Source organism: Pseudorasbora parva, chromosome 24 (genome assembly GCF_024679245.1).
Source record: "Pseudorasbora parva isolate DD20220531a chromosome 24, ASM2467924v1, whole genome shotgun sequence".
Classification (NCBI taxonomy): domain Eukaryota; kingdom Metazoa; phylum Chordata; class Actinopteri; order Cypriniformes; family Gobionidae; genus Pseudorasbora; species Pseudorasbora parva.
The window spans coordinates 34114902-34139128 of NC_090195.1; the positions used below are offsets into that span (position 1 = coordinate 34114902).

Consider the following 24227-nt stretch of genomic DNA (forward strand, 5'->3'; position numbering starts at 1 on the left):
AATAAGTTATGACAACATGTGTTTTTACATTGTTTTAACTCATCAAAATAAGTTAAGAAATGTAAAAAAAAAAGAAAGAAAAAAAAAGTTATACAAGATGCATCTCATCTAAGATAAGTGTAGATGATACAGATATGGCAGTATTTTCATGTTATTGTGACAACCATTAACCCTTAAATGCATGACTGTTTCGCCAAACACTCTTACATATTCGGGTCGTTAGCGACCCAGATCTATATTTAACATGGATAGACCTCTACCTGTCGTGATAATATATAAAACTCCTGATATTAGAGTAACAGCTACAGAAGAATAAAATAAAACCTATTTTGTTCCCTTTTGGAGCGTGGAAGGGTTCAGTTTGAGCAGATGTTTAATACCATCATCATCTGTCCTCGTCAGAGCTCGTTTACCAGTATATTCAGCATCTGCCTCATATTCGCGATCGCGAGCATATTCTCCAAACTAATTTTCAATGTCTTCAAAATCAATATTTTGATCACTGACAGCTTCTTGACCACATCCATCATCAAGAGACAGTGACACTAATATCTGATTGTGTTTAGTATTTGCTCTCTGCTGTAAATCACTGAGCCATTTCAAGTTTTGCAGATTATAATTATTATAGTTTCGTTTTCTGTCAGAGGTAACTATGAGTGAAACGTCACTTCATCATTGGGTATCAGACATTGCCACCTTGTGGAATAAAGGTGAATTGCGCCGTATTTCGTCATTATAGATTAATTTATCATTGTGCAAAAAATATATATGTACAATCCTACACACCTCGGGTCGTTAGCGACCCTATACAATTTTGACAAAAACTAGTGAAAAAAACAGGCATTCAATTATAATTCTATTATTTTTGTCTTGTTATATTGTTTAAAATGGATTGATTGAGGAATACTAAGAAGGTTGATGTCGAACTTTAAAAAATGAATGAGGAGCAGGGTAGTGTACGACGTCTCGGGTCGCTAAAGACTCAAGGTATGCATTTAAGGGTTAAATAGATTATTATAATTTTTTAATCATTTTAAATGTTACAAGTAAATTTAGGCATCACAACATTTTTTTATTTTTTAAAAAAAAAAATTGTGTAAATACCCCTTATTTAGTGGATTATTTGTTAATAATTTAAAATTAGTTTTTATTAGTTTTTACTTCTTTAGGCAACATTAGCTAATAATGAATGGCACTTCTGTAGAATTTTATTAATCTTTATTAATGTTCATTTTATAATATACTAATGCATTATTCAAATCAAAAGTTGTATTTGTTAACATTAGTTAAAGCACTAATATGAACAGACGAATGACTATTTTATTAACTAATGTTAACAAATATTAATAAATACAGTTAAAAAGTTTATTTTTAGTTCATGTTAGTTAACCCTTTAGGCGCCACAGTCGAGTTTACTCGACAAGATGCGGCACTGAATAAAACGGCTAATTTTGTCAAATAGGGTGTCAAATTTCGTTCAACTTCCCCTACACTAGATGGCAGACATGTCGTGCTTCATCCCCGACTCAAAAAAAACATCATGATTCTATACAAAATCTTCGAGCAAGAGCGCATTGAATCAGTGCAAACAAAAGATTAGAAAGCATTAGATTATTATTACTTTTATTATTAATAAATATGCAAATTAGATGGGAAAATGTAATCCCTACATAAACTTTGGCTCATCCTTAATATTTCTGTAATTTACAGAAAGTTTCTATCTTTTATCACTTTTAAGATAGTCTTTTGAAATTAAGATGTCAAACTCGAACGTTTTAGGAAAAAAACTCTGGCGCCTAAAGGGTTAATAAACAAAGCCTTATTGTAAAGTGTTACCATTATTTCATATTTATTTTGGATGAGTATTAAATGAAGACAAAGGTAATCTTAATGTAAACGTAGAATAAATGAACATTTACAATTAAAATATCCAGTATCGACTGATATGAAAGCCATATTGTGCACCAGTAGCTCCTTCCAAATGTCTTGGTTAATGTAGTAAACTAAAATTAAAACTTTTTAACATATTTTTGCTTCCTTAAATAAAATAAACGCTAACAGGAATAAAATAAAAATAGAAAAAGAAAATACTTTTATGTGAGCTATTTTCAATAGCAACATTTGTCTTTTTTTAAATTTATTTTTATTTAGTTGATGTATTTAACCTGGTGTACTAAACTCAAACGGCAATATACATGATTAAAAACTATACAGACATTAAAAAAACAATGCAACAATAATACTAAAACCTTAACAATAAAATGTAAATGGGACATGCAAAAATAAAAACAAATTAAAGACATTATATTATCTCAATGATACTACAATGACACTGCTGGCGAACTTAACAGACACCAAAAAATGTATAGTTGAAGGTTGAATTGCGACATTGTGTCCAGAAGTTGCATTCGGCTTCAGTATCTTTCCTTCAGTCTCTCTACTTGAATTGTTTTTAGTTTTCCTTATCACCGCTCTCACTTTCACGTCGACAGACTCTCACATTCCACTGCGTCGAACCGCACAGACGCTGCCCGGTCGCAACGCTCCGGCACTCAAGCAGGACACTCAGTCTTTCTCTACATCTGCCTCAAAATCCTCCCAGCATGTCCCTACAGTCCTCCGACATTCCTCCCAAGAGAAGAAAAAAAAAATCCACAATGTATACAAAACTGAAACTCTGCCTTATTGAGATCTCCTCAAGATCAGCTGCTTATAAATGCAGCGTGTTCAGCATGCGACAGCCATCTTAGGTCATACCTGTAAAAATATCCCAAAATATTCCTTTTGAACATTTTTTCCAGTATTCCAATGCACTAAAAAGGCTATTTTTCCCGAAGTTAATCTACCTCCTTTAGGAAGACTTTTAGTACCCTGGTGGCAAATGCAAATGTAGGTTGAGATATAGTTGAAAGAGGTCCGTTTCTAAACCTCCAGAGATATCAATATGGATGCTCTGGTGACACTTGAGTCTTTAAAAAGTGTTCCAGCAAAGACATTATTTCATATTTTATTAACTCAGCCCCTTCAATTAGACTCCTCGGCCCTCTAAACGTTCAGACGCTGGTCACTCCTTCAAGCATAGAATATTTATCCATCAGAAAACCAAGGTCGCATTTGGAACATCCAAAGAAATCCATAAAGTTTAGCCAATCATTTCATTTGCAACATGTGAAAGGCGACAGAGGGGGAAAGAAGATGAAATGGGAATTACAGCCTTGGCCTATACCTGCTTCTGTTCGTGGCACTGTGCTCCTCCGCAGCCTTATCAGTATTCCTCAGCGTTCCCCGTCCTCTCCATTACCCACTACTGGCAGCCAGTCAGGGACACTTTCCTTTGGCAGGTAACCGGCCCGCAAGGACAAAATGGACACACGGGCAATTTAAATGATTGGAAGCAGTAAGTAATATATTAGAGAGCCCTGTGTTTGAAAAGTCAGAAGTAAATTGCATGTTATTAGTGCCAACTCAGCGAAGCAGAAAACGCAAGGTTTATAGAGGAACGAGTAAAAGTTAGAGATGATGTTATGATGCGACAGTCGTGTCTACTTTTCAAGAGAACGCTATCGCATGTAAGGGTCACGATTGTGAATGAAGGCTTTGTGGTGCGTTGTTCTCAGAGATACCAGTGCATATTCTCTCTCAATTATGGACTAATCCACAAATCTCCAACACACAGCCCTCAACGAGAGCCGGTGGATTAGAGATGTAAATATGATGTCTGAGAGGGCGTCCCTGGTGAGTTTAACCCCATCTTCGGTGTCTAGGTTATTTGCCGGCCTGTGTTTCCCCCTCTATTCATAATCCTCCATGGAGAGCTAAAATTGGTGCTCGGTCTCGTTAGAGGCCCTGGCCATACCCCTAACACACCTGAGATCGATGGGTACAGGCCTTTAAGTGGTCGTCTTGGTTATTAAACGCAGGGGAAGCCAATTTCTGGCCGAGAAAAGCTAATCCGATCACACATTAGGAACCCATATTGGCTGGAGTGGCGCGAGAGGGAGAAAGGGATAAAACGGGGTCGTGTGTCCTCTATGTGTACTTACTAGATGGGCCGTTCAACAAAAGCTATATTGTCAGGGCAGCATCACATGCTTTCTGCAATCCATGCTCTCATTGTAATGGTCACAGGGTGTCCGCGGGGTTTTAAAAAGTATTAAAAAGTGATAAATCAAAATTGTCAAATTTAAGGCCATTAAAAGTGTTAAATTTGGCCTCAGAGGTATTATTTCTTTCCAAATTAGGTATTATTTTTTCAGACTATCAGGTGTCCTATTATATTGAAATTCTATCTGCGTTCGCGTTAGTTGGTTTAAATATGGGCTTCAGCATATCTGGGCACATAAAAGATCTTTCGTCTCCGTCTCAACGTATGTTTGATGCTGACGTCATATTCAGTGGTCGTTCGGCATCATCTCAGAGCACAGCGCGCTCAACAGAAGGGGCTGGCTTACGTTTTATTTTAGACTTGCTTCAAGGCATATCTTCAACGACTATCCTCATAAGAGCAATCTTAAACGATGTATATATATAGTCTAAAATGAACAAAGAGTTGTGAGAGAATGAGGCGCGATCCATAGACAGTAAACAGTGAGATCCGCGTGTCTGTCTGCTCTTAAAGGGACCGCAGCCAATAAAGCTTCCTGTCAGTAAAGTTAAAGAACAAAGGGAACCGAGAAAATGACTCTCTGCGCTTGACTAAATAACTTTTGTAGCTTTAATAAGGATTAACTATTTAATTTATAGTTTATGCAGTGCAGACTACATATAACTGATAACTGTATTAAATGTCTGTATATTTCCTTACTGTTAAGACAGGAACGGCAGGAATAAACATGACATTTATTCTGGATTTATGTTAGCATTGTTTTAAGTTTATTTAAATTAAAAACTGTTATATTTTCGAAGCCTAATAATAAATGTAAAAAAAAAAATCAGTAACTGTATTGATATCAGTAATACTGGCCTTCATTCATAAAAAGATGCCATTTAAACAAGTATTTAAAATATACTGTCTTTATGTTGTTTCTACATTAATTTGATTAACTGTGAAATTATTATATTAAAAACGTACAAAAACTTATTTTTATTGCGATTAATCACAGAAAAAATGTGTGATTAATCTAGTTAAAGTTTTTAATCGATTGACTAGTTTTTAGTATTTTGTTTAATTCAACAACTTATCACAGTTATAGAAATGTAATATTTGGCTCAGGTTTTGTTGTTGGGAAAAAAACACTAAATAATTTAATTTCTGAATTACCAATTATTAATTGAAATCAAATGTGTATGCAGTAATGCTTCTCCTCAACCAACTTTTGTGAATGTTGAGATCTATTTTACTGTGTCTGAATGATAACTTATCACAGATTTCCTCCTGGTGTCGATTCTAAATCTATTCTTTTTTGTTTGTTATATATGTCAAAATCTGTGTACATAATAGAAAGGTCGCTGATTAACACTTGCAATTCAGTGTCGTGATGGTTTTAAAAAATATTCTGAAGGTAGTAAAAAAGGTATTAAAAAGTAGTAAATTTAACTTAAGGATTGCTGTATATACCCTGGGTCAGTATTTATAAAAAATAAAAAAATAAAAATAAAAAAAGCTGTAATATTCTCATATTAAAACATGCAGAAATATTTTAAACTCATGTGATTTCTAACCCAGTGTCGTTTGTGCATGAGAAAGTTGGAGGATGCATGAGTTGCTTGAGCTATTGATAGAGAAATCAAATGACAAACTTATGGCTTAAAGGGGGGTGGTTATGATTTCACCTTTTTTAACTTTAGTTGGTGTGTAGTGTTGCTGTTTGAGCATAAATAACATCTGCACGATGTTCAAAGTTCACAGCAAAGGGAGATATTTTCTTGTACACAAATCTCTCTTTAAGGACTACAACAAACGGCTGGTAGGGGCTACAATGAGTTAGTGACATCATAACCCTAACATTTGCATAACCCCACCCCCGGGAGCATGTTGAGTTGTTGTAGTCGAGCACATTTGGAAGTCGCTCAAGCTGCCATCCGTCTTTCACATTTATTGATACGGTACGAACACAAATGCAATAGCACTTCATAAAGCGAGATGACAACATAAGTTATAACTGTAATTAAACTAAACTATCCCTGTTCTCTCTTCATCGGCAGATATTATAACCGTAATTAAACTAAACTATCCCTGTTCTCTCTTCATCGGCAGATATTATAACCGTAATTAAACTAAACTATCCCTGTTCTCTCTTCATCAGCAGATATTATAACCGTAATTAAACTAAACTATCCCTGTTCTCTCTTCATCGGCAGATATTATAACCGTAATTAAACTAAACTATCCCTGTTCTCTCTTCATCTGCAGATATTATAACCGTAATTAAACTAAACTATCCCTGTTCTCTCTTCATCAGCAGATATTATAACCGTAATTAAACTAAACTATCCCTGTTCTCTTTTCATCAGCAGATATTATAACCGTAATTACACTAAACTATCCCTGTTCTCTTTTCATCGGCAGATATTATAACCATAATTAAACTAAACTATCCCTGTTCTCTCTTCATCAGCAGATATTATAACCGTAATTAAACTAAACTATCCCTGTTCTCTCTTCATCAGCAGATATTATAACCATAATTAAACTAAACTATCCCTGTTCTCTCTTCATCGGCAGATATTTTTAACCGTAATTAAACTAAACTATCCCTGTTCTCTCTTCATCGGCAGATATTATAACCGTAATTAAACTAAACTATCCCTGTTCTCTCTTCATCAGCAGATATTATAACCGTAATTAAACTAAACTATCCCTATTCTCTCTTCATCAGCAGATATTATAACCGTAATTAAACTAAACTATCCCTATTCTCTCTTCATCGGCAGATATTATAACCGTAATTAAACTAAACTATCCCTGTTCTCTTCTTCATCAGCAGATATTATAACCGTAATTAAACTAAACTATCCCTGTTCTCTCTTCATCAGCAGATATTATAACCGTAATTAAACTAAACTATCCCTGTTCTCTCTTCATCGGCAGATATTATAACCGTAATTAAACTAAACTATCCCTGTTCTCTTCTTCATCAGCAGATATTATAACCGTAATTAAACTAAACTATCCCTGTTCTCTTCTTCATCGGCAGATATTATAACCGTAATTAAACTAAACTATCCCTGTTCTCTCTTCATCGGCAGATATTATAACCATAATTAAACTAAACTATCCCTGTTCTCTCTTCATCAGCAGATATTATAACCGTAATTAAACTAAACTATCCCTGTTCTCTCTTCATCGGCAGATATTATAACCATAATTAAACTAAACTATCCCTGTTCTCTCTTCATCAGCAGATATTATAACCGTAATTAAACTAAACTATCCCTGTTCTCTCTTCATCGGCAGATATTATAACCGTAATTAAACTAAACTATCCCTGTTCTCTCTCCATCGGCAGATATTATAACCTTAATTAAACTAAACTATCCCTGTTCTCTCTTCATCAGCAGATATTATAACCGTAATTAAACTAAACTATCCCTATTCTCTCTTCATCAGCAGATATTATAACCGTAATTAAACTAAACTATCCCTATTCTCTCTTCATCAGCAGATATTATAACCGTAATTAAACTAAACTATCCCTGTTCTCTCTTCATCAGCAGATATTATAACCGTAATGAAACTAAACTATCCCTGTTCTCTCTTCATCGGCAGATATTATAACTGTAATTAGACTAAACTATCCCTGTTCTCTCTTCATCAGCAGATATTATAACTGTAATTAAACTAAACTATCCCTGTTCTCTCTTCATCGGCAGATATCATAACTGTAATTAGACTAAACTATCCCTGTTCTCTCTTCATCAGCAGATATTATAACCGCAATTAAACTAAACTATCCCTGTTCTCTCTTCATCGGCAGATATTATAACCATAATTAAACTAAACTATCCCTGTTCTCTCTTCATCAGCAGATATTATAACCGTAATTAAACTAAACTATCCCTGTTCTCTCTTCATCGGCAGATATTATAACCATAATTAAACTAAACTATCCCTGTTCTCTCTTCATCAGCAGATATTATAACCGTAATTAAACTAAACTATCCCTGTTCTCTCTTCATCGGCAGATATTATAACCGTAATTAAACTAAACTATCCCTGTTCTCTCTCCATCGGCAGATATTATAACCTTAATTAAACTAAACTATCCCTGTTCTCTCTTCATCAGCAGATATTATAACTGTAATTAAACTAAACTATCCCTATTCTCTCTTCATCAGCAGATATTATAACCGTAATTAAACTAAACTATCCCTATTCTCTCTTCATCAGCAGATATTATAACCGTAATTAAACTAAACTATCCCTGTTCTCTCTTCATCAGCAGATATTATAACCGTAATTAAACTAAACTATCCCTGCTCTCTCTCTCTTCATCAGCAGATATTATAACCGTAATTAAACTAAACTATCCCTGTTCTCTCTTCATCAGCAGATATTATAACCGTAATGAAACTAAACTATCCCTGTTCTCTCTTCATCGGCAGATATTATAACTGTAATTAGACTAAACTATCCCTGTTCTCTCTTCATCAGCAGATATTATAACTGTAATTAAACTAAACTATCCCTGTTCTCTCTTCATCGGCAGATATCATAACTGTAATTAGACTAAACTATCCCTGTTCTCTCTTCATCAGCAGATATTATAACCGCAATTAAACTAAACTATCCCTGTTCTCTCTTCATCAGCAGATATTATAACCATAATTAAACTAAACTATCCCTGTTCTCTCTTCATCAGCAGATATTATAACGTAATTAAATTAAACTATCCCTGTTCTCTCTTCATCTGCAGATACTATAACGCTAATTAAACTAAACTATCCCTGTTCTCTCTTCATCAGCAGATATTATAACCGTAATTAAACTATACTATCCCTGTTCTCTCTTCATCAGCAGATATTATAACCGTAATTAAACTAAACTATCCCTGTTCTCTCTTCATCAGCAGATATTATAACCGTAATTAAACTAAACTATCCCTGTTCTCTCTTCATCGGCAGATATTATAACCATAATTAAACTAAACTATCCCTGTTCTCTCTTCATCAGCAGATATTATAACCATAATTAAACTAAACTATCCCTGTTCTCTCTTCATCAGCAGATATTATAACCATAATTAAACTAAACTATCCCTGTTCTCTCTTCATCAGCAGATATTATAACCGTAATTAAACTAAACTATCCCTGTTCTCTCTTCATCAGCAGATATTATAACCGTAATTAAACTAAACTATCCCTGTTCTCTCTTCATCAGCAGATATTATAACCGTAATTAAACTAAACTATCCCTGTTCTCTCTTCATCAGCAGATATTATAACCGTAATTAGACTAAACTATCCCTGTTCTCTCTTCATCAGCAGATATTATAACCGTAATTAAACTAAACTATCCCTGTTCTCTCTTCATCAGCAGATATTATAACCGTAATTAAACTAAACTATCCCTGTTCTCTCTTCATCAGCAGATATTATAACCGTAATTAAACTAAACTATCCCTGTTCTCTCTTCATCAGCAGATATTATAACGTAATTAAATTAAACTATCCCTGTTCTCTCTCCATCGGCGGATATTATAACCGTAATTAAACTAAACTATCCCTGTTCTCTCTTCATCAGCAGATATTATAACGTAATTAAATTAAACTATCCCTGTTCTCTCTTCATCGGCAGATATTATAACGTAATTAAATTAAACTATCCCTGTTCTCTCTTCATCGGCAGATATTATAACCGTAATTAAACTAAACTATCCCTGTTCTCTCTTCATCAGCAGATATTATAACCGTAATTAAACTAAACTATCCCTGTTCTCTCTTCATCAGCAGATATTATAACGTAATTAAATTAAACTATCCCTGTTCTCTCTCCATCGGCAGATATTATAACCGTAATTAAACTAAACTATCCCTGTTCTCTCTTCATCAGCAGATATTATAACATAATTAAACTAAACTATCCCTGTTCTCTCTTCATCAGCAGATATTATAACCGTAATTAAACTAAACTATCCCTGTTCTCTCTTCATCAGCAGATATTATAACCGTAATTAAACTAAACTATCCCTGTTCTCTCTTCATCAGCAGATATTATAACGTAATTAAATTAAACTATCCCTGTTCTCTCTTCATCAGCAGATATTATAACTGTAATTAAACTAAACTATCCCTGTTCTCTCTTCATCAGCAGATATTATAACCGTAATTAAACTAAACTGTCCCTGTTCTCTCTTCATCAGCAGATATTATAACCGTAATTAAACTAAACTATCCCTGTTCTCTCTTCATCAGCAGATATAACCGTAATTAAACTAAGCTATCCCTGTTCTCTCTTCATCAGCAGATATTATAACCGTAATTAAACGAAACTATCCCTGTTCTCTCTCCATCGGCAGATATTATAACCGTAATTAAACTAAACTATCCCTGTTCTCTCTTCATCAGCAGATATTATAACGTAATTAAATTAAACTATCCCTGTTCTCTCTTCATCGGCAGATATTATAACCGTAATTAAACTAAACTATCCCTGTTCTCTCTTCATCAGCAGATATTATAACGTAATTAAATTAAACTATCCCTGTTCTCTCTTCATCTGCAGATATTATAACCGTAATTAAACTAAACTATCCCTGTTCTCTCTTCATCAGCAGATATTATAACGTAATTAAATTAAACTATCCCTGTTCTCTCTCCATCGGCAGATATTATAACCGTAATTAAACTAAACTATCCCTGTTCTCTTCATCAGCAGATATTATAACGTAATTAAATTAAACTATCCCTGTTCTCTCTTCATCGGCAGATATTATAACCGTAATTAAACTAAACTATCCCTGTTCTCTCTTTATCAGCAGATATTATAACCGTAATTAAACTAAACTATCCCTGTTCTCTCTTCATCAGCAGATATTATAACCGTAATTAAACTAAACTATCCCTGTTCTCTCTTCATCGGCAGATATTATAACCGTAATTAAACTAAACTATCCCTGTTCTCTCTTTATCAGCAGATATTATAACCGTAATTAAACTAAACTATCCCTGTTCTCTCTTCATCCGCAGATATTATAACCATAATTAAACTAAACTATCCCTGTTCTCTCTTCATCAGCAGATATTATAACGTAATTAAATTAAACTATCCCTGTTCTCTCTTCATCAGCAGATATTATAACCGTAATTAAACTAAACTATCCCTGTTCTCTCTTCATCGGCAGATATTATAACCGTAATTAAACTAAACTATCCCTGTTCTCTCTTCAATGACTGAAGATTGTTAACTCATAAATTCATCAACTATCCCTTCAGAAACGTCCTGTCTCATTCTGTTTTCTCTTCTTCTTGAGTCCCTCCATCTTTGTCCGACTCCGATTTCATCATAAAAGGCTGAACAGTTTCTGACATTTTCAGAGTGTGTCTGTGTGAGGTAATCAGAGCTGCTAACATGAGCTCTTGAAGCCACACCCTCTTCTATAAAGGGGGCGGGGAGCATCAGCTCATTTGCATTTAAAGGGACACACAAAAACTCCTCTTTTTTGCTGACCTTCAAAAAGTGACAATTTGAACATGTAATAAAATGATCTGTGGGGTATTTTGGAAAAAAAGTTCACATACTCTCGGGACATCAGAGACATATTTTACATCTTGTAAAAAGGGGCTTTATAGGACCCCTTTAAGCAACAGATATTTTTGTCTTTGATAATTTTTCTCAGAACATCTTTGAGTTTCATTTAATACGCCAGGAAAGGAAAGATATTTCCCCTGCATTGAGCAAATTTGTATAATAATGCGACATCTTGCAGATGAGCATGTGGTTTGAATCTCTTCAAAGATGTTGTGATTAGATTTTTAACTAAATCAAATAAGGAAATGAACACATGCATCAGATGAGCAACCACCTGCTCCCAGAATACATTCAAAGAATCTGCTGTGGTCAAATTAAGAACTTAGGAACGAAAACCACCAAAAACTGGACAGAAAAGTATGAGGTTTGTTGAGAAGTTCCACATGGCATCATCTTCATCATAATTTAAAATATTTGCTTAAAATTGGTGTGTTTCCCGACATTTCCAGACTTTCAGCGTAATAGATTCCACAGACATCTTTTGGCTTCCCTTGTACTTCTGCATAGATTTTTGATGTTACTGATCAGATGCGATTTGGCTGAGTTCAACAACCATGTCACATTCAATAAAACATTGTTTTTGCCTTTGTTGCGTTGTTCTCTGAAAGCCCCATTAGTTCCTGCTCCCATTATCTGCAATCCGCATGTCACTTCTTGTTTGACGTTAGTAATATGTAATGTAATTTTATTGAGGCCTAGACAACGCATTTGGATGTCATTTGATCTTTTTTTTTTTTCTTCTTGAGACCCATCTCTGTGCGTTTTGAGCCGTCTTGGCCTTAAGCTAATTATTGAATGTAATCACAGACATAGGTTAGAGTTATACAGTTACACTTCGACTGAGGGGCCTCGTCATTATGAACTGAATGTGAACTGACCACTGACTAAAGGAAGTGTATTAAAAATCGTTATTGAGTTCAGTTCGTAATTGAATAATGTGGCCTCCCATGGTCTGCTGAGTATTTGTGCATGGCCTCAGGCTATTCGGATTTCACGGTTCTGTTTTCATTGGGACTGCATGCGGTGAGTTGTGGCCTGACCGAAACATTCTATGTCAGTAAAATCGGGACTTCCTGTGAGCTGCATATGCATGCGCACGGTATCAGATGGTAGCCGCAATATGGGCATATGCTGTGGCAGGACTTTGTCGAGGGATGACAGGTGGTTGCCGGGACATTTGCATAATTATGGATGTACCACATACACTGGTAGCAAGTCATAAACCCGGAGACCAGAGAGCTGAGAAATTTCAACCGCTCAGAGCTTCTGCCAGGTGGCAAGACACTAACTGTAAATCTGCCTGTCGACACTCAGACACAACTGCAGATGACATGTGAACACTTTACATTCACACTGACTGTGGCTAACACATGGGACAGACCCTAGAAAGGAAGAAAAAAAAAACATTCTGACAGGGAAATCGGCAGAGAATGTTTCCTGGGGTGTTTATTTTTTCCCCTCAGGTCTAAAATGTCACCGTCTTTAACTGGCTTTATAGTTTCTATGATATTCATAAAACGGTGAACTTTCTATGAAATATGCATGCATCTATATATACAGTCCTGCACAGCCATTGCAGAATCTGCGAAAATGTGAATAATTTTAACAAAATAAGAGGGATCATACAAAATGCATGTTATATTTTATTTAGTGCTGTCCTGAATAAGATATTTTACAAAAAAATGTTTTTTTACATAGTCCATAAGACAAAAAAAATAAAATAAAAAATAAAAAAAATAAAAATAGGTGAATTTATAAAAAAGACTCCATTCAAAAGATTATGTACTCTTGATGTGTCGCTCCATGGATGATCCACAGCTGTGTGTGTGTGTGTGTGTGTGTGTGTGTGTGTGTGTGTGTGTGTGTGTGTGTGTGTGTGTGTGTGTGTGTGTGTGTGTGTTTTGTGAGGGTTGTTCTTGAGTCCTGCAGATTTCTTCAGTTTTCTAATATAAAATCTTCAGACATTCACTGATGCTCCAGATGGACACACAGCACATTAAGAGCTGGGGGTGAACACTTGAACAGGATGAAGATTTCTCTTATTTTGTTTAGACATCTTTATTTATTTATTTTTATTTAGCACTGCCCTTCCAAAGCAACAGAAGATACTAACATGTTTCCTAGGGGACAAATTAAGTACAATTGACCTTGATCTTCACACTCAAAAGGTTTTTACCCCCGTCTCTCAATGCGCCGGGTTTCATCCTTTACATCTTTGACTTTTATGTAAAATATCGTATTCAGGACAGTAGTAAAAAACAAACAAAAAAAACATGCATTTTGTATGCAAAAGATGCTGAAAAACTGAAGAATCTGCAGGATTTTTCTGAAGACTTAACAACCATCACAAAACACACACACACACACACACACACACACACACACACACACACACACACACACAGCCGTAGACCATCAGAGAACGACACAGGATTAAGAATGAAGGCTGCATAAACTTTTGGACAGTGTCATTTTTATAAATGCAGCTCTTTGGTCTTGTTGACTATAAGTAAACATCTTTTATGTAAAACATCTTTTTTTCAGGACCGTTGTAAAAAAAAACAAAAAAACTTTTGTACTCCACAGAAGAAAGTCAACACAGCGGCTTGAAATTACACGGTGGTGACAGAGTTCTCATTTATTAGTGAACTGTTCCTTTGATAAATTATACATTTGAAATATTCTTCAAATCAGATCAAGCAGCATTCCAAGAGTCCAACAAACTGTTTCACTGTCTTTGCATTCCTCCGCGTTCACTCTAAAGGGGATAGGGGGCGACCAGATGGTGCTCCATATAGGGGATGGGGAACGATCAGACAGTGCACTATATAGGGGATAGGGAACGATCAGACAGTGCTCTATATAGGGGATAGAGAACGATCAGACAGTGCTCCATATAGGGGATAGGAAACGATCAGACGGTGCACTATATAGGGGATAGGGAACGATCAGACAGTGCTCCATATAGGGGATAGGGAACGATCAGACGGTGCACTATATAGGGGATAGAGAACGATCAGACAGTGCTCCATATAGGGGATAGGAAACGATCAGACGGTGCACTATATAGGGGATAGGGAACGATCAGACGGTGCACTATATAGGGGATAGGGAGCGATCAGACAGTGCACTATATAGGGGATAGAGAAAGATCAGACGGTGCACTATATAGGGGATAGAGAACGATCAGACAGTGCTCCATATAGGGGATAGGAAACGATCAGACGGTGCACTATATAGGGGATAGGGAACGATCAGACAGTGCTCCATATAGGGGATAGGGAACGATCAGACGGTGCACTATATAGGGGATAGGGAACGATCAGACAGTGCTCCATATAGGGGATAGGAAACGATCAGACGGTGCACTATATAGGGGATGGGGAACGATCAGACGGTGCACTATATAGGGGATAGGGAGCGATCAGACAGTGCACTATATAGGGGATAGAGAAAGATCAGACGGTGCACTATATAGGGGATGGGGAACGATCAGACAGTGCACTATATAGGGGATAGGGAACGATCAGACGGTGCACTATATAGGGGATAGGGAACGATCAGACCGTGCTCTATATAGGGGATAGGGAACGATCAGACAGTGCTCCATATAGGGGATAGGGAACGATCAGACGGTGCACTATATAGGGGATAGGGAACGATCAGACAGTGCTCCATATAGGGGATAGGAAACGATCAGACGGTGCACTATATAGGGGATGGGGAACGATCAGACGGTGCACTATATAGGGGATAGGGAGCGATCAGACAGTGCACTATATAGGGGATAGAGAAAGATCAGACGGTGCACTATATAGGGGATAGGGAACGATCTGACGGTGTTCTATATAGGGGATGGGGAACGATCTGACAGCACTATATAGGGGATAGGGAACGATCAGACAGTGCACTATAAAGAGGATAGGGAACGATCAGACAGTGCACTATACAGGGGATGGGGAACGATCAGACAGTGCACTATATAGGGGATGGGGAACGATCTGACAGTGCACTATATAGGGGATAGGGAACGATCAGACAGTGCACTATACAGGGGATGGGGAACGATCAGACAGTGCACTATATAGGGGATGGGGAACGATCTGACAGTGCACTATATAGGGGATAGGGAACGATCAGACAGTGCACTATATAGGGGATAGGGAACGAACAGACAGTGCACTATATAGGGGATAGGGAACGATCAGACAGTGCACTATATAGGGGATAGGGAATGATCAGACAGTGCACTATATAGGGGATAGGGAACGATCTGCCAGTGCACTATATAGGGGATAGGGAATGATCTGACAGTGCACTATTTAGGGGACAGGGAACGATCTGAAAGTGCACTATATAGGGGATAGGGAGCGATCAGACAGTGCACTATATAGGGGATAGGGAGCGATCAGACAGTGCACTATATAGGGGATAGGGAACGATCTGCCAGTGCACTATATAGGGGATAGGGAATGATCTGACAGTGCACTATATAGGGGATAGGGAACGATCTGAAAGTGCACTATATAGGGGATAGGGAACGATCTGAAAGTGCACTATATAGGGGATAGGGAACGATCAGACACGATGGGGTCCAGAGACACGACAGCACAGAGCAGATCATGTGATCGAGATATAGAGGAGAAATGGTTAGAGATTATGAGGAAACTGTGGCTTTACCGAGCTCTATGGCTCATCTAATCACTATCGGCTTTTTAATAAAGGGAGGAGCTGTTCGATATGTCCCTCCCTGTCTTCCAGTTTCAGTAGAATTTAAGTCAACACATTGCACATTTCAAGGCACTTCAGTGTGTGTGTTTAAATATACAGACTTAAGTGTTGCCAAAAAGTAAAAAGGTGTTGCAATACGTCTACTTTCTACACATGCACAGACCAGCGATCTGAGCTGTGAGACAGGATGTGTGAACCAGTATCTGACTAATCCCTCCCTACCTGCCCTGCAGTTCAAACCCATTACAGCTCAGCAGCACAGGGACACCTCTGTCTCGCCTCTCCCATCTTTTCAAAAGCGTGTGTGGTGTGCGCGTGTCAAAGAACAAGCCCAGCTAAATGGTCCTATTGCCACCGCCTTTCTTTGCAAGGCTCAAAGGAACTGGCTTTGTGTCAGGCATAAATGTACTACTGTGTCCCTATCACACTTTTGCTGGGCTGAAAAGGGCCTTTCTGTTGGAAATCGAGGAAACCGAGCCAAAGTGTTGTGTTTGTTATCTTCTGCCATATTGGAAGGATGTCCTAGTGCACCGTAGTTTTTGGAGTGAGATGCATGAAAATATGCTGTTAACACGATCTTTCTCATCTCTCTGTTTCAGCCATGCCCTTGCATGTACGCCGCAGCAGTGATCCAGCCCTGGTTGGTCTTCCCGAAGCCCAGCTTCAGCCAGAGGAACCGTCTCGTAAGAATCCCACACGCTGGTCCACCACGGCAGGGTTTCTGAAAGCCGATACCACCAGCGGAACCAATAGTCTAGAGCGAAAGGTGAGGTTTTTCTATTGCTGTATCACTTAACTAACATTTTTTTTTTTCTTTTTTTTTTTAATGGAGCAACATAAATCATATTAATTTAAGGGAAGTAGTTAGGAAAAGTGAACTGAACTTGTTTAAAAGACATATTGTGGTCTTGTAGTCAAGGTTTGGCTGGTTAGATGTGGTTGTAACTACACCTATGGCACAATCTTATTTCTGCATTGGCAATCATCTTGGCCAACATGCATTGGAATTCGAATTTTGTGATTTAAATTAACTATATGTAAAAAATGTATTTCAATTAATCATGAAATGGCCCTGATATGTCACTAGACATTAAGAAATGTTAATTTCAAATACTTCTATCACTGACAACAGTAGTCCGGCCCGGTCATTTAAAAGTTGTTGTTGCAGCCCTCAACTGATGTTGATGTTGACATGTTTGTGTTTTGGCCTGAAGCTCCGCCCTCCACCTATCGACCAATCACGAAGTTAGTAGTGTTTCAGCATCCGGGTTGCCAGATCTGCTCTAGTTACCACAGCTGCAGATCTACAAACGTTCCTGCTGGATCTTACAACCAATCTGGCAACCTTGAGTCAGGGGGAGGGGAGGGGGATACACCGCTCTACAGTCATTTAAAAGGGATTGCAGTACCAGTTTTGGCCACAATCTTACATACACTTCCTTTATAAAAAAACACACACAAAAAAACAAAGATCAAAAGGAAAACAATGCAGATTTATTTTCACAGCCACCTTTGCTCATATTTACCAAGGGTGCCGATATTAGTGGAAGGCACTGCAGGTTTCATTACATTAAGCTTTATAGTTATAGTTCTTGGTTTGAATGGGCCTTAATGTTAGAGAGCGTGAAGTTTTAGCTAGGGCTGGGCGATATGGGATACATTTGAGTCTTGTTTTATGATGGATATTCCACTGTTTCCTCCACTACAGCTTAAACGAATAAAAAGAAAAAAAATCACATTTACCTGTTCTTGACACAACGGCAGTTTAGTCTGATTCACAAACAAATAAATAATTTGAGTTACCGCTTCTTTGTATTATCTTTATTAATAGGTCTACCATTACTTTTAGAAATTCTAGTTAGGACATCATTTTTGTTCCCAGTAGGCTACATCAGTATGTTATAGACTAAAAAAAATAAATTCCAGTCACAGGCTGGTCTCCTTGTGAACCGAGTGAACACTGTACGATTTTGGCCATGGTTTGGCCATCTGAGACAAATTTAGCAAATCCTAAAAGATTCCTATGATCCTAGGCTAAAATATGAGATCTTTGATCGTTAGTTTGACATTCAATTTAGAAAAATTGAAAAATCCAATTTTACCTCAGACGAAATTCGATGACTGTCAAATTATCTTAATTTTTCAAGACAAACTATGACCAAAATGAGCGCTAGAGATTTCTTTATAGCCACCATTTCAGTCCCGCGTGTAATGCAGCTCACTGTTACCAAACGCGTCATTGATTGATGATAAAAGGCTGGATGAGTTTTCTTGCGTGCGTCCATTTTTAGTGCGCCTCGACTATCGTACGGTCTGATATTAATGACAGCTGAGATCTCACAGTATGACAAGGCTTACAGCAGCGATCATGTTCGTACAGCCTGACAAAGAACAATCATAAAGGACTATTATAATCCGTACAGTGTGTACCTAGCTTAAGTCTAGGGTTAGAATTTTTGTCTGGCACAAATTGAAGCAATTTACACCAATTGGAGCATTTTTAGAACAACTCGTGAGTGTCTTCCCTTTGCTCCGTCTCATTCATCTTGAGATATTCTAAATGACCGCTGCGGCCGTTCGCTGTTGACCTGGAACTCTCTTGGTTATGGAACTATATGTCTTTGCTGTTCGAAGAATGGGATGTTTGAAGATTGTTGCTTCCCTCTTGATTCTGGCCTCATTGCGATGGTCAGTGCCTTTGGCTTTAAATGAATCAAAGAGAGGTGGATTCTCTGTTTTCCTCTCTGGTCTTCCAGAGGCAACCAATGAAAAAGAGGCTAATTATCTTTGCAAAATGGCTGCTCTTTTGTAGCGATGACAAGCATTCAGTGCTTTGAAACAGCAATATTCCAAATTAAAAGAAGGGGAAAGGGGAGGGAGCGAGGGAAGATGGAGTACTCTGAATGTGACACCGCAACCTGCGATGAGATTAGCGCGTCTCGTGGCGTTCACTAGTAATCCTGTTTAAAAGCACTTTGCTTGTCGGTTTCTTCCATAATCCAAACACCACACTCTCATTTTAGCAGAGCAGAAGAATTAAGCTGCTATTTTTACCTTTCGTTCTGCACCGGATCATTTCATTTGTGATTGTTTTTTGGGATGTCGTAAGAAAAGCTTGAGGTGTTTGGAAGGTCTGTTTTTGGTTGATACTGTCAGATGACGAGAAGCAACCCGGTGAATGTTAATGTGCTCTATTTTAGCACCAGTGAATTCGTGAAATGAGCATAAAGGTGTTAGTTCACCTTGAAGTAAGAATAGCTGGTGCTGAGAAGAAATGCATCATATTTATATCGTGCCTTTGGGCTGATATATGTAGAAAATAGTTATTCTACATAACTCTGTAGAACTGGCTTTTCTTGAATACAACTTTTGAATATAACAATTTCATATGGTCAAGACTTACAGGTCCAACATAAAGAAAAGGATCATCATTACTCCAGTCTTCAGTGTCACATGATCCTTCACTAATCATTCTCATATGAGGAGCTGATGATTAACACACAGTTATGATTATTATCAGTGTTTTGTACATTATATGTCAGGATTCTTTGATGAATAGAAAGTTCAAAATAACAGGATTTATTTCAAATATAATCTTTTGTAACATTACGAATGTCTTTGCTTTTGTTCAAATTAATGCATAATTTCTTGCAATTTATTTCCATTTTTATTTATTTTTTTAATTATTATTGACCCTTAACTTTTGAATGGTAGCGTATAATGTTACAAAAGTTTTTTTATGTCAGATAAATGCCGTTCAGATGGATGTCATTATCTCTTAAAATTAAATTTAAGAGCATTGAGTCTAGATCCTTCATATTGGTCAGAATGTGGCCTGTTCTGGGTTTCTACAAAGCATTGTTTGGTCTTCATGGACATTTTCTCATATGGAGCGTAACATCTGTCTCTCAGTATCTCTTCCTGAACTATGAGAAACCTGTAGGCCTCCTGCTGCATTTGGAGGCTTTGTCGAGGTAGGCCTCAATCACTACAATATGCTCCACAGGAAGTCTTGATTCATAAGGCCGACCGTATGAATTCCTCACCCGTCCTATGTGCCTTTGACCTGTCGTTCTTCATGTTCCTCGCTGTGTCTCTTCCTGCTCTACTTTATCCTGCTGTTTAATGTCGGGATTACCTGTATAGATCATTTTACCATGCAAGAACATCAAAATCACTTTGTGTTCCAACACTGTATGGGTCCGATTGTGAATTGGCTCATGCTATAACTGGAAACTCTTTTCTTCTTCCTCATTGCTCAGACTAGGTCATTATCCAAGAGCAGCGGCGCTCAGAAGGCTTTCTAGGCTACGGCCCCCTGTGTCACAGGATAACCTGTTTTAGGTTTGCTCTAAAAACTCTTAAAAAGGAGATTTGACTTGAGCTCCTTTGCCAGAGGGCGTTTAATTTCACCTTTGTGAAAACATGCAGCGTAACATTAGAGACACAGTGTGAATTAGTAGCTTGTAATGGAGCTCCTTATTAGTGAGAAATGAAATTAGCCTGCTCTATAAATTTAGGTGGACTGGATGATATCATTGTGGGGCTCGGATCCAAGATGAGCTTCCCATCCATTGCACAGAGAGTTTAACGAGTTTAATCTGGGTTTTCAGTTGGGTATTACTATATTGGACACCACATATTTAAGAAAATTGGTATTCATATTATTAAAACCCAGTCTGCTTTTGTATAATAGCTAAGATAGTGTTCAGTTTTAACACTGTTTAGTCAAAGGAAGACAATTGACACTACTGTTAAGTCCCAAAGACATTAAGGGATGACAACATAAAATAAAGAAATAAATTGCCGGATCTTTTTAACCCTAGTAGACGTTAAAAACACAGAGGCCGATACCAGGGACTAAGAACTGAAACAGGACTAAATCAAAGAAAATAATCAAACAAAAACACACACATTACCTACATCCCGTCCAAGATGCCCTACATAAGCTGCACTCACTACAAAACCCAAAACATGCAATTATATATATATATATATATATATATATATATATATATATATATATATATATATATATATATATATATATATATATATATATATATAAAAAAACATTTTGGTGTCCAATTTTGGTGAGCTTGTGCAAATTGTAGCCTCTTTTCCTATTTGTAGTGGAGATGAGTGGTACCCGGTGGGGTCTTCTGCTGTTGTAGCCCATCCGCCTCAAGGTTGTGTGTGTTGTGGCTTCACAAATGCTTTGCTGCATACCTCGGTTGTAACGAGTGGTTATTTCAGTCAAAGTTGCTCTTCTATCAGCTTGAATCCGTCGGCCCATTCTCCTCTGACCTCGAGCATCAACAAGGCATTTTCACCTACAGGACTGCCGCATACTGGATGTTTTTTCCTTTTCACACCATTCTTTGTAAACCCTAGAAATGGTTGTGTGTGAAAATCCCAGTAACTGAGCAGATTGTGAAATACTCAGACCGGCCCGTCTGGCACCAACAACCATACCACGCTCAAAATCACTTAAATCACCTTTCTTTCCCATTCTGACATTCAGTTTGGAGTTCAGGAGATTGTCTTGACCAGGACCACACCCCTAAATGCATTGAAGCAACTGCCATGTTATTGGATGATTAGATAATTGCATTAATGAGAAAATGAACAGGTGTTCCTAATAATCCCCCTTAACTTTAGTGCATATGATTGGATATTTGCTCATATCAGTGCGTAGAGAGCCGGAATAAACAGAGAAATATTCCAAACGGAGAGAAATGGAAATAATTAATTAAATGCAAAATCGGAAAAAAATTCAACAGCGTATATTAAACCGTGAATGCCGTTCCGAACGGTTCAATATTATATTGAGTGTTGTGGAATCCCTAATATATATATATATATATATATATATATATATATGGTGTAACCATTTCTAATAAACACTACAATATTCCATTAAAATTTGTAGTTTAATAGCGGGTGCATTTATTTTCCAGGGTAAGGATCTGGAGGCATACCGCAGCCTGCCCCGTGATGCTGTCCACTGGGCTGCCCAGTTCCAGAGGGAAAACGCCCGCTCCTCCCTTAGTGCCAACCATCCCATGGTGGACCGCTGGCTTGAGCGTCAAGAACAGGTACTGGCAGGAACACTCCTGCATTTACCCAGCTCCAAAGGGCCTCTTAACTCCAGTAAACTGCCTTGATCTCCATAAATATGTTTTATTATTATTTTTTTTTTCTTTTGTTTGAGTTAAGAGTGGACTCAGGAGTCAAGGAGAGATTATTGAATACAGTATTTCTATGAAAAAAAAAGGATTGTGAATGGGGAATAAAAAGAGAAAATGACTCCCACGTTGTTGGATGAGGATTTCACTAACCTTACAAAACGAGGGCTACGGTCTCCACAGACGCGGATGCTGAGTGCCTTTGAAATTCAGCTCTTTTGTCAGTGTATCGGTGGAACTGTCTAAAGGCGAGTGGGAGGCGTTTCAAATTCCTCTCCCTCTCGCAGAGAGAAGAGAAATAAAAGAAAGAGGCGAGGAAGGAGATTGAGATGTTTGAGGTGCCGGGCGTGCTGCAGGGAATTCACTTATTAATTTTCGCAATCGATTTTCTCGAACCGCCAGCATCCATTTCACTCTTTCCCCCCACTTTTCTTTCTTTGGCCCATTGGAACGGCTGTGACAGAGGTTCGCCTGACTGTTTGCAATTCAGGTGGTCGCAGTTTCTCATTCCCCGGCAGCTTGGAGAGAACCCCCCACCTCCACCTCCACCAGAACCTCAAGGGCCGTGGCACCGCGAGTCGTGCATCATCATTAGGGAAGTCGTCTTGCATGCAGGGGTCTCTGAGTTGGATGTTGGGCTGCTGGCGGGTTGAAAGGAGCAGTCAGTCAAGGCCTGAGCTCAGCCTGACAGACTCATTCATTTGAGCTTCAGTCTATTACTGCTTAGCCTGACACCCCCCCCAGACGGCCGCCCACCCGACCCCGCTCGCTCAAGCACACTTTCTCAGGCTACGCCATCATTGCACCTCTGCCCTCTTTTCTTATTTCACCATGCCTGTTTTCCACTCCTTTTCCCTCTTAGCAGGAACTGGTTATTTGAAGTGACAGGCAGATTTCAAGACATATGCAGAGGTTCTGTTGTTATTAATGCACACACACACACACACACACACACACACACACACACACACACACACACACACACACACACACGCAAACAGCTAGTATTTTGCCTACCTTTCTTAGTAGTGATGTGGTAGTATCATTGTTGTTTGAATATATTTTAGATATGTTTTTAATCATTTTTGTCTGCTAATTTATTGCAGGTTTGCAATGATGAGGGAGAATTACACTAATTCTCTACTCTACTAATTCTCTAAAAAATTACACTACTACACAATTTTGATTTTAAAACCCTCCAAAAACCCTCCAATAATATTATATAAAACAATTAAAACTGGTCTTGTGTTAATTAGTATCATCTATTTGATGATACTAATTATTATGTGAATTAGATTTTATTTTTATATTTTCTGTTTAAAATTTATTTTTAATATTTTCAAATTTTTATAAGCTTTTTTGTATAGCTATGCATATATATGTATTTTATTATACATTTTAAATATTTCTAAATATTTTTTTTTTATTAAGTAATAGTTAGTTTTATTTATTTACTTTAACTTTTTTCCTCAATGAATATGAGATATATTGTCTTGGTTGAAATAAAATTACTAATGAGTCAAAGGTTTTTATATATATATATATATATATATATATATATATATATATATATATATATATATATATATATATATATATATATATATATATATATATA

At 37.3% G+C, this 24227-nt stretch overlaps 1 protein-coding gene across 3 annotated transcripts in view; it reads left to right on the forward strand.

The window, feature by feature from the left end:
• The window catches only part of pard3aa (par-3 family cell polarity regulator alpha, a), a 623737-nt gene that overhangs the window by 242812 nt on the left and 356698 nt on the right, over window positions 1-24227 (forward strand). For all 3 annotated transcript variants that reach the window (XM_067434978.1, XM_067434980.1, XM_067434979.1), the window contains exons 4-5: window positions 17021-17187; window positions 22382-22519. In XM_067434978.1, the coding sequence (XP_067291079.1) occupies window positions 17021-17187; window positions 22382-22519 (305 nt within the window). The remainder of the gene's footprint in view (window positions 1-17020; window positions 17188-22381; window positions 22520-24227) is intronic.